Below are 15,413 nucleotides of genomic sequence, written 5' to 3'. Positions count from 1 at the left end.
TCACCGCTTCCGTATAAGATCTGCCATCGGAAAGTCTCCGGACCCTGTAAGAAGGAGATTGGGACTCAGATAGTGGCACGGTTGAACAATACAATCAAGTGCAATTTGCTTCAGCAAAATTCGTCATACGGAACGATGAACTGTTGGGTACGAGACGAAAGATAGACGGAGCACAACTAGTTTAAGTAACACCAAGCACAATAAATCAGATGAATTTCAAGTTGGAAATGCATCCTAGCAACAGAATGATCATATCTTGACAGCTAAAAATACCGAACAGTTCTTGGAATTTCTGGGTTTGCCATGAGGGTAAACTCGGCTACAACACAATCAACCCTTGAATCGCTCTGATTGGCTGTCAACCGGTCTCGACTCTTCAGCGCAAATTCCGTTACCACAGGCTAATAAGCCTGCCTATATCGATTACCGACTCCGTACAATAGCAGACTGCCTGCACGATTTCGTTAAAGCGCATTTTCGGTCCGGAACCTCACCAAAGAGTAGTAGGGGTTATTTGAATAGCCTACCCGATTGTATTAACTGTATTTTCCTCATCCTGGTTCTCGTCCTGAGCCTCCCAAGCTAGCTTTCGCGTCAAAACGTCTACCAAAGGTGCGCAAGGTCTAATAATGCCCTAAATGAAGTTACGAAAAATTGTACAGAGCTTCGTCTATATAGCGTAGGCGGTTATAACCTTCTGGAAATTCTGACGCGTTCTAGATGCGCCATTAGCACCCGGTATTTGGCCAATACTGGGCCATGATTGGATGTTGGGTGGAGGTTTTCGACCAATCAGATCCCGCCTTGATGCCGGACCTTCAAGCGTCCCGAATTCTTGGCCAATCTCGAGCAGGCTAGGCTTATCGGCCGTTGCAGCGCCTGACGACGTGCCGTATAGCGGGATCCGTGTGGAATCCTGCCTAACATCGATTCATGGGTTTAACTCCAAAGACAACATTTTAATTATTACCAGTGTCGTGAGAAGGTGAATATACCGCAGTTCACCTGCGGTGCACTCAACACACTAGAAAGAGAAAACAAACGAGTAGACGACAAAAATTTGCCCTCTGAAAACGGACAGTCGTTAGTTTCGCGAATTATCACACAACTTCCACTTGCACAATCAGGTAACTGAGGAGGATCTACGCTTCGGAAGTGAACCACGCGTTTAGAACAAGAATAGGACTCCACTCAATTGGAAAACGTTTTGGACCGATTGGCAATTCATCGTTTCAGAGAGGCTGTAGTTGTGGGAGTATTTAAGATCTGTGATAAAACATCTGGGGCGAGATGAATGGTATCGATTGTACCCAAAATGTACAATCCAACCACGACTTTACGGTTCACCAGAAATTCACAAAAAAGATGTCCCCATAAGACCAACAGTCGATGGCATAGGTTCACCACCACATGGGCTGCCCAGCAATAAATCCACCGACTGTTTACCACACCTCTCTGAAAGAATAAGACTTTTCAAACGAGACCAATCCTGGAGCAGTATATGAAGTTTTTTACACATAAATAGGCGACAAACATAAGCAGCACCTTCTCCTTTCGACTCACCGGTGGAACTTCGTCACGCACCGCGCCTGTGTAACTGTAAGTGTAGCTTCCTCCCGCTTCAATGGGACATTGTGGAGACACGAGGCTACATTCACCATTTTGCAATAATGGCACTATCATCGGCTCGAGACCGACTGTTCCGTGCGCTCTGAAACCTTGAGTACTGACGTTTTTGGCTGTTAAAAGCGTTAAGGAAGAAAACGCACAACTTGTAAGCAAACCTTATTCGTAAAAGGAAGATGGAGTCATGTGACCAGTGAAGCTATTGTCTGAGAAGTCCTCATTCCAGGGGCAGTCGACATATGACCACCACGTGATGTGAACGTTAGAGTATGATATATAAACGAGCTGATCATGTGTTCCGGCAGGAACGATTTGCTGGTTTTCGTGGAATTCAAAAGTAAATTAAAGAAAAAACAAAATCGAAACTATCGATAATCGAGCTACAATTCCAAAACCTCAGCTTCTATGAAATGGTCTGGAGAAATCATGTGAAACAATAAAGCTTTATTGGGCACTCACATGCTGTGAATGTAATGTAAGCGACGTAACCTAGCATTCTTCCGAGAACGCAGGGCTCACTTCCGCACGGCATAATATCCACTGCAGTCACACGAGCACCCTGTGAACCTGTATATCGGATGATTGGGGGTAAATCGCATAGAAGTTTAGGTGTTGCATACAAGTTTAAGTGGGCATGCCAGTGAAGACATTCTATGGCTTGACTGACAAATCGCCAACAACTCCCAGGTAGCCGGTGTCCACCTAGTTCACCAGTCGGTGTTAGAGTCGGTTGGAGTCACCCTATCCGAACTTTAAACAGTATCTTCAATCACCCCCACCATCACCACCGTCAGATGTGACGAAATGAATGGTTTCAAGGTACGAGGTTGCATCATTCGTACACACAATTCAACCCACAATCAGTCAATCCCACAATCAATCAGAAATCAATCATTAGAGATCAATTCCACGAGATAATGAAACAGTACACTGTATGGCCACCAACTGTTGGGAGATAGAGTTGGGACTCGAGAAAGACAAGCAAATTTGGTGATAAGTGAAAAACATGCAAGGTCCACTATCATTGGTCGCCCACACGGTCGGTTTCAGTTCGAAATCCTATATAAGAATAGAATATCCTTGACACGGTGATGATTAGAGGGCTATGCACTCGTTCCGGACAGTCACTGATGTGCAAATGTTCGACGTTGGAAACTGCACTTCCTCGTCGAGGGGAGTGCAGACGCCCGAAATCGTCATATGCCAAATAAATTTCAAAGTTTCCGTTTTTTGGCTGAAACCAATAGTGCATTGCATGGTGGTGATTGACCCAAGATAACCCGATACACCGATTGAGCAACGCGTGTTCCCAGGCTACCGAATGTTTCCCATGAAAATACCAATTGTTAAAAATACGAATTTTTGTTACTCGCAAGTCTTCAGTAGTACACTTTTCTCAGGAATTGGCTACAAATGACATGGTCAAACTGATAGGAGTCCGTGTGAAAAGCGATGCGGTTACTGGATAGCCAAGTCTTACTGAGAACCAATAATGATCAAATCTATTTGCGTGGAACTATTTAATTGTTATCATCAAATAGCCATATTGCAGCTTTACCGCAATCTGTGAAAGTCACGGCGTCCGCAACTTCGGCCACCAAAAGGGTCACACTACACACTAACAGGCTGAATAATTTCATCTTCTCTGAGATGAATAACAAGTTCACTTTCTCGGAATTCATGAGCTGTTTATATAATGACTGTTCTGAAACTTGGCTGGCGAGTAACTGCCCTGCATGTGGAGGTCACATGCTCAGCCAAACATCAGAATACGATTAGAATAAACTAATTCAAATATTATGGGCTTATCAAAATTCCATGTGATAAGACATACGTTGATTCTCAATGTCACTCATTTTCTGAACGAAAAAGCCTCATCTGGAAATGCATTAAACGATCAGCAGTTTTACAAAGTAGACTGCGTAAAAGTTAACCTGGTCGTGCACTTATTGGGGATGTTGTAACTGTGAAACATTGTGGAAGGTTATCCCCTTGAAGTGCTCAATCAAGCCATCTCTTCAGCTTGTAACTCATTTTGTAGTTTCCGCACTCTCTTTTCAGACATCAGTAGTGGTTTTTGGAAGACATCGTCCACCCGTCATTTTATCACAGGTCGGTTTATTTGCTCACGTCTTCCACCTCGCTGTCTTCATCCTGATAGCTTCCGTGGTTACATATTATGACCAAAGTCTTTTTAAAAGAAATCAAATCGCCCCCAACAACTTCTTTCGAATGAGTGAAAGTTCGAAGTACCTAAAGGCTTCGTGATATAACCTGAGAAATAGCAGCTTCCTGATTCCAACTGCTACTATATGAACTATGTGAATTAAGAAAACACTAACGAGTAAAATAGGTCAGGTGGGCAACTGCCGCCTCCGTGAATGGGGACCCAAATCACCTGTGTTTGATGACACTGACGGAAATGAACCAGTCGCGCAGTCAGTGGTGCTCGGGAATCAAAGCGGATAAACTGAATTGAATTGAATTGCTACTATCTTAGCCATGTTAACTGCATGCGAAATTCAGCGCATATGACGAGGTAGTGCCCTGTTCACACCCTCTGTAGTTCCCATTACATGCTCCAAATATCCTGTAAGCGTACATCTACTCGTGTAACAGTGATACTACTGATGGCAAGGCACGCGAGTAGTATGTTGTTCGTGGAATTTTGCTTTGCGTCTTTTGAAAACGTGAGATCTGTTGCGGAATTCGTGGGGTCACTTTGTAACATTTGCTTGGATTTGACCGAGGAATGATTGGAGTCAACGAATCTCCAGGACAGTTCAAGAAGATGCGTTCGGGATAAGATGGTGTCCAGTTTTTGTAAGTAAAATGCAAATTGGAGTTTTGCTTCCCTGTCCAATGGTCTGTAACCGGTCAGTTGGCATTTCCTAATAAATAACTCCGCAGCGAAGGCTTTCTTCCTTTCACTCGCAGTTTACGGGGAAGAATATCGGCGGACCTCTATGAAGTGTCCGCTGTGGAATACATATTAAACCATCATGTGAATCATTCAAACTGTAAGTAACCTGGTGGAGAATGAAGACATTACAGTAGTCCCGAAAACTTATCGCTCATTGACGCAAGAGTACATGACTCGATCTGTGGCAATGAAAGATATGGACGACAAATCCCCCGAGAGCTGGGCAGTCGCTTACGACTGGTTACTAAACACAGCTCTTTCAAATACCAAACGAGGTGAATCGCTCACTTGGCTTGGTTCCCTAAAACTCTTGAAAAATTCACTCATCTGAAGATACCGAACTGGTGTTTCGTTGTTCTAGGCTCAGTTACCTCAAATTCGGTTTAAATAACTCAGCCCCTTTGCGAATTTGACACCTGAAAGCCCCTATATAGAAAAGGTCTCGTGAATTGGACACAGTGCCTGGTTTGTCGTTAAGTACCTGGGCAGCGCACAACACATATCGCTCGCTAGCTGACAATCCAGTGATCCAGCAATGTTTGTTTGTAGGGTGAGAAGAGATTAGGGAGGAACATCGGTGGACAATGAACTGTGCTGGCTTCCCAAGCTTGGGAAGATAGTTAGATTTAGGTGACCCGTGAGGCAGGAGCATTCGGCTTTCCTTTGTGGAATTTGCCTAGTCTGACCTGCGCGGCTGCTTGGAACTGAGCCAACCCGAAGGTGCTAGGAATAGTTAAGAGATGCCTCACTTCTGACGATGTGGGGCATAGCAGGTATGCTTGGAGTCAGATTTTGAGCTCAAGGTAATGTTTAGTTGTTTTTTGATCATATGAGGTGGCTCACATGCGGCGACTGCGGTAATCGAGATGTGCGGTTTCTAATTCGTCCTTCATTGGCGGGAGGTAGTATCAGTCCTTCCGTGCTGCTCGCCTGGAACAACCACCTTAACACCTTCCAGGCTCTATGGCTGAAGACAACACAGGTTTGCATAAGGCCATCTCTTAATCCGATTGCCCCTAGCACAGGATCTCGTTGCTGTCGATCGTGGCGTTTCCGGGTCGGTTGAAACTTATAGAACGAAGTTTCAGCCAACGTAGCCCGCAAGGTGATCACAGCCTCCAAGCCCGACTTCAAATAGGGATGTTGTAAGATAGAAACCTGATACGAGAGATTAGATTGCACCAGCGTCTGTAATTCAAAACGGAAGAAAAACGTGACCTGACTGCCTAGGATCAATACAAGGAAGCAAAAAGTTTGAGGCCTGCCAGATTCTCCGGTCACCAGATCAGTAGCAAACACCTAACCTCACCATAATGATAATGATAGTGCTTGGGCGACCTACGTTTACTACTCTTCAGTGAGCTCAAACTAGAGCTCTATACACGTGTCTATAATTTTCTACGTAAGTTGAAAGAAAACACCGCACCGAGAAGGTTGTCAAAACTGATTACAGCTTGAAAACACCAACCATCAGAAAAGGTATAGAAGTGCTGTTGGTTTAATGGCAGACGTCCGGAAGTGATATTAAAATATCACAAACGGATAACGTCGCCTGCGTTCGTTCAAGCAAGTGTAGTGACGTAAAGTTTCAGACTGACTGAAAACTTTTCAACAAACGTCATGCCTGTGATATTGTGTTCAATCATCGCGCACCCACATCCACGAAATCCATACATCACGAAACACAAAATACATCCTGCCTTTGGAGATTTGGCATTCACTGCATAACCGCGATTGACAATCGAGCTTCCTAAACTGTCTGCGAGCGGTTAAACGCTGAATATTCTAGTGTTCTGTGTGTGAGATTCACCTTGCTGGTAGTCCGTTCATACTTTGCCCGGAGACTCACCTGTAACGCAGCTGAATCTCTCGCCAGTCATGTTTTCAATAACTAGGCCACCTTATGCTTCAGTTGGCGCAATCTTCGAGTTATCGCGAAATATTTTATAGAGTTAACGCACTACTCATATGTTTCCAGCAACCTCGTGAATTGCGCATTACGTCAACATCATATTTTGCGAATAATCCGTCGCATTCAGCTTCCGCAGTCAACCTACACCCAATCCCAAAACAACTTTTACGTCGAGAAACTGATGGAACTGGTCAAATTCAAATCTATTCATGATCACTAACACGTTCTCGGTGCAAATCGCAATCCTCACGCGCTACAAGTATTTGCATAAACGACAACACGTGAGGCATTTGTGAATGACAATGAGAGTCAAACTGTTTCATCGCACTTGTTCCGGTCCACAAGAAGACGATTTCGTTCACAAGGTCACGCCAGTTGCAAGAAGAGTTGCTGGTCACATGCTGGGGGGAAACGAGCTCATAGTCTTCCATTCAAGTTAGCTGTAATTCAGTCCGAACCATCTCCATGGCTTACCTTCAAACTCAGGCCAAGGTGGACTTTGCTAAATGCAAAGACAACGAACCGAAACTTGTAGAATTTGATCCCAGGTGACTTACGTGGACGAGGTGAAAAGTATAGTTGATATTTTTGGCGCTTCTGAAAGTGTCTTGCGAATTGTTGCCAGTCGAAAGTCCGCAACACAAGATGGGACAGCTGTCTAGACAGGAATCCCAATTGATTCACGCCTACAATTTAACGCGATCTAATCAGGTGCATCCCCGCATTGAAGAAGAAACTGTACTAGTGGCATAACCCCAGAAGTGGAGTTATGCCAGATGTCCGGAAAACAGCGATTTTGAACCATAATTTTAGGAGTGCAGGAGCGGAGGTGTTATGTGTCCACCAAATAGACGTGGATCTCTCAGCCTAACAAGCATTACATGTACACACAAAAAGAGCCACCCTACATTACATGCGTCCAGACAGCGCGGTCAGTTCAGCTAACGAAGCAGTCATGGATCATGAGCGTCTCACTCCCTTTGCACAGTCTAAAGGAAGCGTACGCGTACGTTTAGTCTCATGTACTTCAAAGTTTGTTATTAGAACCGTTCATGTCAAGGCCGTGACATCCCCTGAATGGGTGTGCACGATGCGAAACGCTGATCAGAGAACTGGAGCTTGCGGAGTGAACCACCTGAAAAGTGCTGATAGCTTTCTGCGGTGACTGGGGAAGCGACATCCACATTCTCAAATACCACCATGCAATTAGTGTCAAAGAAAGAATGGGCGTTTATGCCTCAGTAACACTTCCGTACACAGCTCATCACGACCCAGCTGCACTGAATGCCTCCAGAATCTTAAATTGATAAGAAATTCATCTCACTTGATAACAATATCGGTGTTTTGGCTCATGGGGCGAGATGCCAGCCAATTGGATACTTCGGGCCGTTTTAGAAAATGCACTTGTTGGCAACAGTCATAATCAAGATAACAAAGATGGTGGGTGGAATGAAAAACATCCCCCATAGTCAACTTCACGAATAAAAGTTCTCCTTGAAGGGACATATACAGCTGGCTGGGACTTGGGTGTAAAATGTGGGTGGTGGAGGATCTCACAAGCCGATTAGAACTGTTAGACTATAGGCATTTTGCGTTCAGAAAACAGTAGGAACGGATGAATGAAGGTAGTAGATACTGTTTGGAGAACTGGTTAGTCAATAATCACGCAGTAAGTAGGAGCAGAACCACAGACACTCAACCGACGGGGCTTTGAATAAGGGCAGTCAGACAGTTTAAGGGGGCCGCATTCGGAAGTAACGTCGCAGAAGTCAGACAGTAATGAAATCTGTTTACAGTTATCAGTTGACAGCGTGACGGAGCATGTGTCAAGTTGAAGTGTGTGCAAAGGCTCGTTTAACACGAATCTCAACAAGCACCATTAGGTGAGGTGTAGTGCGAACGTTACTGAAAAATAGAACCTCATGCGAATGTGAGTTAGTGCAATACATAACGCCTTCACCGGCTATCTCCAGGGGATTCGGATACGATTCACGGCCGACCCAGTTCTTCGTCGGAGAAGACATTCAAAAGTGGACAGAGTTGACACGAAATAACAAGTAAGGATGGATTGGCAACATGATCTGGATACAACTGTCTAGAGGCCAGGCTGGAGTTAAACTCAGGGCATGCGCAGCAAGAGAGCAAAACGGCGTTATAACAAACAGATTTAAGTCATGCTACTCATCAGTAGTCAGACAAGCGAATGCCGATTGTCGCTGATTCACAGATCAGCGGAAATTAGTTCTCAGTTTCTGCATTCATGATTAAGTGAAAATGAGGCTCACAAAATATGTCTTAGTCGCGATAGCGGACTGCAGAGCATATATTTCAGGTGATGGCGCCTACCATGATATGCAACCCTGAAACCAACGAGGACAATGACAGTGTAACCGAAGGGTATTTTCGTACGACTTCCACACAACTGAAGAGGAAGAAGTTTCTGGTGGAAACAAAGGGGGATTAGGGAAATTTTTGCAAAAAAGCAGTAGCCGGATGACTATCCTCTGAAATAGATGGCGGCACTCCGCTAACAGTATGACGCAACGTCGTTTGTGAAACACATTCAACACAGGTCCATGGGTGAACAAAACTGTGGCAACTACAACCACTGTACGACGAGTACGCGTTTATTACAGCTGATGATGATGATGATGATGATGATGATGATGATGATGATGATGATGATGATGATGATGATGATGATGATGATGATGATGATGACAGGTCCATCACAAAACGACAACAACTCAGGTCCTCCATTCTGAACTTTCGGATGAAAATGCTGGAGAGAGAACCTGCACTGCGGAGTTTCGAACCGGAGGCCCAATCAGGCGACAATAACGTATATTCGGCATGGATGCGTGACTATCAAGCAATGCCATCCACATACGCTGAGTGTGCCACTCTTCAAACGAATGCGAATTCTACATGCAAGTGCATCTGCTTACTTGTGCCACTCTTCAAACGAATGCGAATTCTACATGCAAGTGCATGCTGCTTACTTTTTAGTGAAGTGATCGGACCAAAATGAATGAATGAAATAAATCCACGACTAAATTCACTTTGTAAGTAACTTAGTTAGCTCACTAGAATCGAATGCGCTACAAGAAGCGTGGGATTTGAAAGCAAAAACACCAAAATTATTCCTTTTCAAAGAACAGTAACCTGATTGACGGTTCATTGGCCAGCTTCAAAGGGGAGGTAGCAAGACTTTGATATTTGGCCTGGGACATTACTCATCTCTTGTGGGTTAGTAGAATGATGTTACCCTCTGAATCCACCTATCATGTTGGCTTTTCCTAACCCTTCTTAGCCTGATATCTGCTGCGCTACGGGTTGCGCTTGGCAGTGAATTGGCTAGAAGTATACCTTCTATTAAAAGCCGAGTTACTCTGGGAGCAACCCTTGACAAGTTTCCATAAAGATCCAACAATAATCCTGTTCATTCCCCAGGGTTCCCGTTGGTCCAGAAGCTGCCGTGACCAGAATGTACGTTGGGGTTCTCAGTGCTTCTCCAAAGTCATAAAAAGTATCTTCATTTATTGATTGTATTTACCGGAATGTCAGCAAACTACATGACGCTTTCGGCCAAGGCATCTGCACAGGCGGCTTTGACGATCAGTCTTTTCGATCAGAAGTCAGCAATATTTCGAAGACCTTATTACTTAAGTCTGGTTCATGGCGAATCCAGGTTCCTGGATCAGACGCTTCTCACTAGTTTTATCTCAGCCAATTGGTGAACGACTGTGGTACTAACTATATTACAGTTGTTGTAGGTGGCCGCTCTGACAATGCACACAGTTCCTGGAATCCTCAAAGCTTACGGTGACTCGTACAAAGATACCCGCTTGGACTTAACCATAGCAGTTGTTTATGCCCACCATCTGTATGGGACTGAGCAGTGGAGCAGAAGTTCTTTGAACAACTGCATCACGTGATTGACAAGTACTCAAAGTGAAATCTGTTGACGAGATGACAAAATATGTGCCATTTACTCGGCATCTGGGGTTGGTTCAGTGCCAGGAAATCGGTCAAGGCTTATAAACTTCATTTCCCCAATCAGCTAATTGTTATTGAAACATAGTTTCTGCCTTTTTACACAAATGTTCAAGCTAGGATTAAACTCCACCTAGCTAACGAAACAACCAAAATCTATCAACACGGCCACTCAGCCTTTCAGAGAACTAACAGACACGTTCCGACGCACCAGCCACCAGATTTGATGCCAGCAGCTCTGAAATTTCAGCTGAGCAGTTAGTTCGGAGAAGCACTCAGTGGATAGTTTCGAAAGCCGTTAGATAAAAACCCGTTTTGGACCAGTTCTAATACGTTCTTCAAAGACACGTCAAGGACTGTATCCCTGGGGCGACAGTTTTCTTATCCAAGAAGGTAGACCGTTCCACCAAAATGAATAAATTTCACACAGTGCGGTGGTGTCATTAGAAAAACTGAGAGAAATTCCAGCTCATACCGGACAGGCTGCAACGCTGAGAAGCAAATTTCTGACTTAAAATAAGGTGTAAGCCAAAGTTTTCGAAAAAGTTTGGTGATTTATTGCTTGGTAACGTTTCGCTTTTGACACAAAAGCTTCTTCAGGCCAAGTGACTAGGCTCCGAGGTTGGTCGAGATTCAATAAGGCGAAAGGAGAACCGATCAGCTAAGTCAAGCTAAATCTCTGTTGGGTGTCGGCCGAGGGATTTTAGTGTGTTAGAGTGGTTGAACAGGTGTTGGGTCGGTGGGGAAACCTACATGTGTTTGGGTCCAGCCTAGGGTCTAGTTCTTCTGGTTCAGCGGACACTTTTGAGTCAAAATATGGCTTTGAAGAGTCGTCGGAAAGCCGCTATGTGGGACACAAGCGGAATCCCTTAACTAACATGACGACGGGATAAGCACATGGGCGGAATACTTCAAACAGCTTTTAGACCACCAACAAACAAAAACAACGCTGCTGGCGCGACCTTGTCCGGCCAAGCGGTAGAATGTCCCGTCAGGAGGGATTTAATACATCATTACTAAAAATAGTACTGTAGATGAGTGGATCGAATCAAGAACCTGGGTAGGGAACAAGTACACTGAAATTTTTCAAGCCGGTATTTAAGATGGTATTTCTCATTGTATATTGTCGTTTTTCTCGTGTGATTCTGTGCTCCAGATGAAGAAACTTTCGGATTTTTCAAGCCGCACTGAATTGCTTCATTTCCAGGGCATATCAATTCCATCAGATTTCTTTATTAGCATGAAGGTCGAGCCTAGGCACATACCCAGTATCCTTCTGGTAGGATGGCGGTCGGGGTCGAAGGAGGTACAACGTCTCAAATTGAGCTTTCCAAATTCCAGGCGATCACTGATAAACCACGCATACTGGGTTTCCAACCCCATGAATGGCAGTGCCTTTGTCGCGCTGCCTACGACTCAAGTGTCCTCAACAGAGGCCTCCCTATTGGCCGATTTGATAAGACTGTCTGACCCGTGGTTCAGGAAATTTTCCGACAGCAAAATGAAGTTTTTCTTAGTTGTCACCGGCAGATGTCTTCGAAAAGTCTTGCCGAATGAGGGCAGGACGTGAGCTGACGTGTTTGGTCCAAGAAGATCGATGAGCAGCAATAGAACAAGGCCATCAGTTACCAGTGACTATTTGGTCGAATTTGTTACATGGAGACTTCAGGTATCACAACGATGTCCAGTACCTTTGAAAAAATAGAACCTTTAGAAACGACTGGCCGTCAGTACCAACCCGGATACTATTTGGTCGAATTTGTTACATGGAGACTTCAGGTATCACAACGATGTCCAGTACCTTTGAAAAAATAGAACCTTTAGAAACGACTGGCCGTCAGTACCAACCCGGATAAGGTCCTGGTCTCATTTGCTGTTTTTTTTCTAATTTTGAATGAATAGGCTACCAAATTAGGTGGGGAATCCACATTTTGCCTCTTGTCTGTTCCGTTATTTCTTGGCAAACTGTTATGGGAGAGTTATCATGTCCATCAAACTGTCTCCGCTCCTACTGTGCTCCTGCTTAGTGGGTAGCTTCGTGGGAAGAAATCAGAGAGAAAAATGGGAGGAAAGATAGAGGACGATAACTCCACACAAGGAATGGACTTGCGGATGTTGACACCTCAGCCTGACAGCTAAGATTTGATAAATACGGATCAAGACCTGTATTCTATTAAAGTTATCTTTGAAGAAATAGTCCCCATGAATCCGTGAGGAAATAAGCCCGAGTTTCCCTTTATTGTAATTCGACATTTCAAATATACTCAACTCCTAAGCAGGGACGGGGGCGAGATGGAGAGTGAGATGGCTAGAGCGCGAATTTACTGACCGGAAGGTCCGTGGTTCGAATCCGACCTCTGCCCCTGCCTAGGTTTGGGAAACCTGGCAGTATCCCAGCCCTCGTGTCTCCTTCGGGTGGCATGGCAGCTAGGCACCGAAAAAGTGCTACAGCTGAGCAATTAAGCAGGGACCGAAAGTCACCCATATTGTTCCGCTTCATAGTACTGTTGACCATACACCATACAACTTAGACCTTGTTGACCAGGCCTGAATCCACTCCTTGATTCCTAACCCAATGAGTAGTTTTTATACAGTGAGGTGAGTAACGCTTGACTACAGTGGATTTGAATTACTCCCCAAGCTGCTCTGCGCTACTCAGATCGCACCACCAATGATGACAATATTGTATACAGTAAAAATATAAATTGTTCAGCTGTAGCACCCTTTCGGTGCATAACTGCCATGCTACACGAGGGCTGAGGTATTGTCAGGTTGCTCAAGCCTAGACAGGGGAAGTCAAGAGGCAAAAGTCGCTTTCGACTCATGGACCTTTCGGTCAGTAAATTCGTGCTCTAACCACTGAACCATCTCTTCTCATACAGTAACTGTTGGTTAAAGGGGGACAGGACGGTGCAACACACTGTTCAAATTGCTCGATTCCTGGATAATGATAGCTGTTTTGCCCCGGTGTTAGCTTATCATCCTTGGCAGCAAGCTCATTCAGGGTGACGAGGGCTAATGAACATTATAAAATGTGACCAATACATTTGAATCTCAGATGGTCGAAATTTTTTTATATATTTACAGCGTTCGGCTGAGACGAAATAAAGCAAATAATACTCTCACGAAAGCATACTATTGGGGTTTCACCACCTGTTTTTTGAAGTTTTCCACCCCAGCGTAACGTCAGATTTAACGGTGAAGATCCAAACTGTTAGCTCATGCATGACAGTACCGGTTGTGACAAGGATTTAGAGCAGAGTCTTCCCGAAATGTGTCGCCAGACATGCAGCTGAGGATGTATCCAAAGCGACCAGATGCAGTCGCGTCAGTTTAGTTGATGTAAACGAGCTACGTGGGAGCCTAGGTCTCTTGACCCGTTGACCCGGAGGAAGCAGCAGTGTGAAAAATTCCAAAAACTTCATATCACTCAGTGAGAGAAGCAGAATGTTTCTGTAGTCATTTCTTCGAAGTGAAAAATTGCGTCAGACACAGGGTCAACCGAGTGTACTGTCTGAGATCCCGTAATGCAGCCAGGCTTATCTGAAAATACTCAAAACGAGTGCGCAAGCGTTGACTAAAACTATACTCGGTTAATTACTGCAGTTCATCAGGAACACTTACACAACAATTTCGAAACTCACTGTCGAAGTCTTACGTCTATGGAATTTCTGGTCTGGTCATAGGGTATGTTTATGGCAAGCTGCCCATGTTTGAATCGGCTTTGTATACTGCAGCACAAGCCAAACTACTTATGACGTTTAGAGTAGTGGGCAACCCGAAAGTTTTATTTGTCTGGTTGTTTGCAGTCATACCCGTTTACTCTGTAAACTACAAGAAAGTTGTGCTAATATCTGATACATCAAGTGGCAGCTATTTGGACGTAGCATTTTCATCATGGCTCGCCTGTTTAACACGGCTGAATATTGGCAAATCGGCCTAAGAATACCTGTTAGAATGTGTCCTCCGTTTCATCGTTTCCTAACTCACATCCATAAACCCATCTTAGTTTAAGCACTATAAAATTTATGACTAGATGCAAAGCTAGTGTCATCTCACTTTCTATTGTGGTAAAGTTTTCACGCTCACACACGTCTGGACAGGGTACTATCAGTGTAAATTCGGAGACTACTGATGAGGCGTGGGAGTAGTATGTGGTTATTCCGTAACTCCACATCGCATCCTATGGAAGCTGGGATTTAATACGGAACCTGTGTAACTATTTTGCAGCATTCGTTTGCAATTGCTTGACAGTCAATCAATATCCACAAAAGTTCAAGAAAACACGTGAGGATTTTCAGTTTTTTAAATTAAGGCGCAAATGAGAGCTTTACTTTCTTGTCCAATAGATTGTAACGGTTTAGTTGGTGTTTGCTACCGAACGACGCCTCGGTGAAGGGCCTTCCTCTCCGTTACAGTAACTTGCCCTATTGCCATTTCAAGGTTATCGGCGATATTCCAAAAGCAACATGTGTTCAACTATGGCAAACTCTCAAACGGCTGAAGCCTGTTTGGAGGTGGTTTGGAGTGGATTCATAAACTGTTGACAAAATAGTTTCGAACACGCAAAGAAGTCGTGAAACGTGCAAAGTTTCAAAGCCAATTTCACAGACGAATCACCACACCCGGTGTTTTATTGGAATTCTTATCCAAGGATACAACAGGTTTTGTAACAGGTTGGACTAAGAGGCTGAAACTACGCAATAAATGATTCATGATCACAGCAGCGATATTACAGAATAACTTGACTGCTTTAGTGGCTAGATCAATGTCTGACCAGTGTCGTCTCTGTCGTAAACATGCTATTTCAAGCCGGGTAAAAACGATGCGCGTTCCGCCGCAGTCTGGACAAATCTGCTGAACTTCAGACTCACATCATCACGTCGGTCGCTTGATAATTTACGCAAAATTCTCAGTGATGACAGCTACCTAGATTTTGTTCGTTTTAGGCACGGT

General features: G+C 44.4%; 1 protein-coding gene across 1 annotated transcript in view; it reads left to right on the top strand.

Moving 5' to 3' along the window:
* Nucleotides 1-9,492, top strand: part of T265_11331 (hypothetical protein) — a gene marked incomplete at both ends in the record, with an annotated part of 21,478 nt that extends 11,986 nt beyond the window's left edge. The window contains one exon of the mRNA XM_009177960.1: nt 9,098-9,492. Coding sequence (XP_009176224.1) covers nt 9,098-9,492 — 395 coding nt within the window. The remainder of the gene's footprint in view (nt 1-9,097) is intronic.
* Nucleotides 9,493-15,413: the final 5,921 nt, after the last annotated feature.

The sequence above is a fragment of the Opisthorchis viverrini genome (genome assembly GCF_000715545.1).
Source record: "Opisthorchis viverrini unplaced genomic scaffold opera_v5_487, whole genome shotgun sequence".
Classification (NCBI taxonomy): domain Eukaryota; kingdom Metazoa; phylum Platyhelminthes; class Trematoda; order Opisthorchiida; family Opisthorchiidae; genus Opisthorchis; species Opisthorchis viverrini.
Note: the sequence above shows the minus strand (reverse complement) of the source record. Positions and strands in the feature narration are given on the sequence as shown.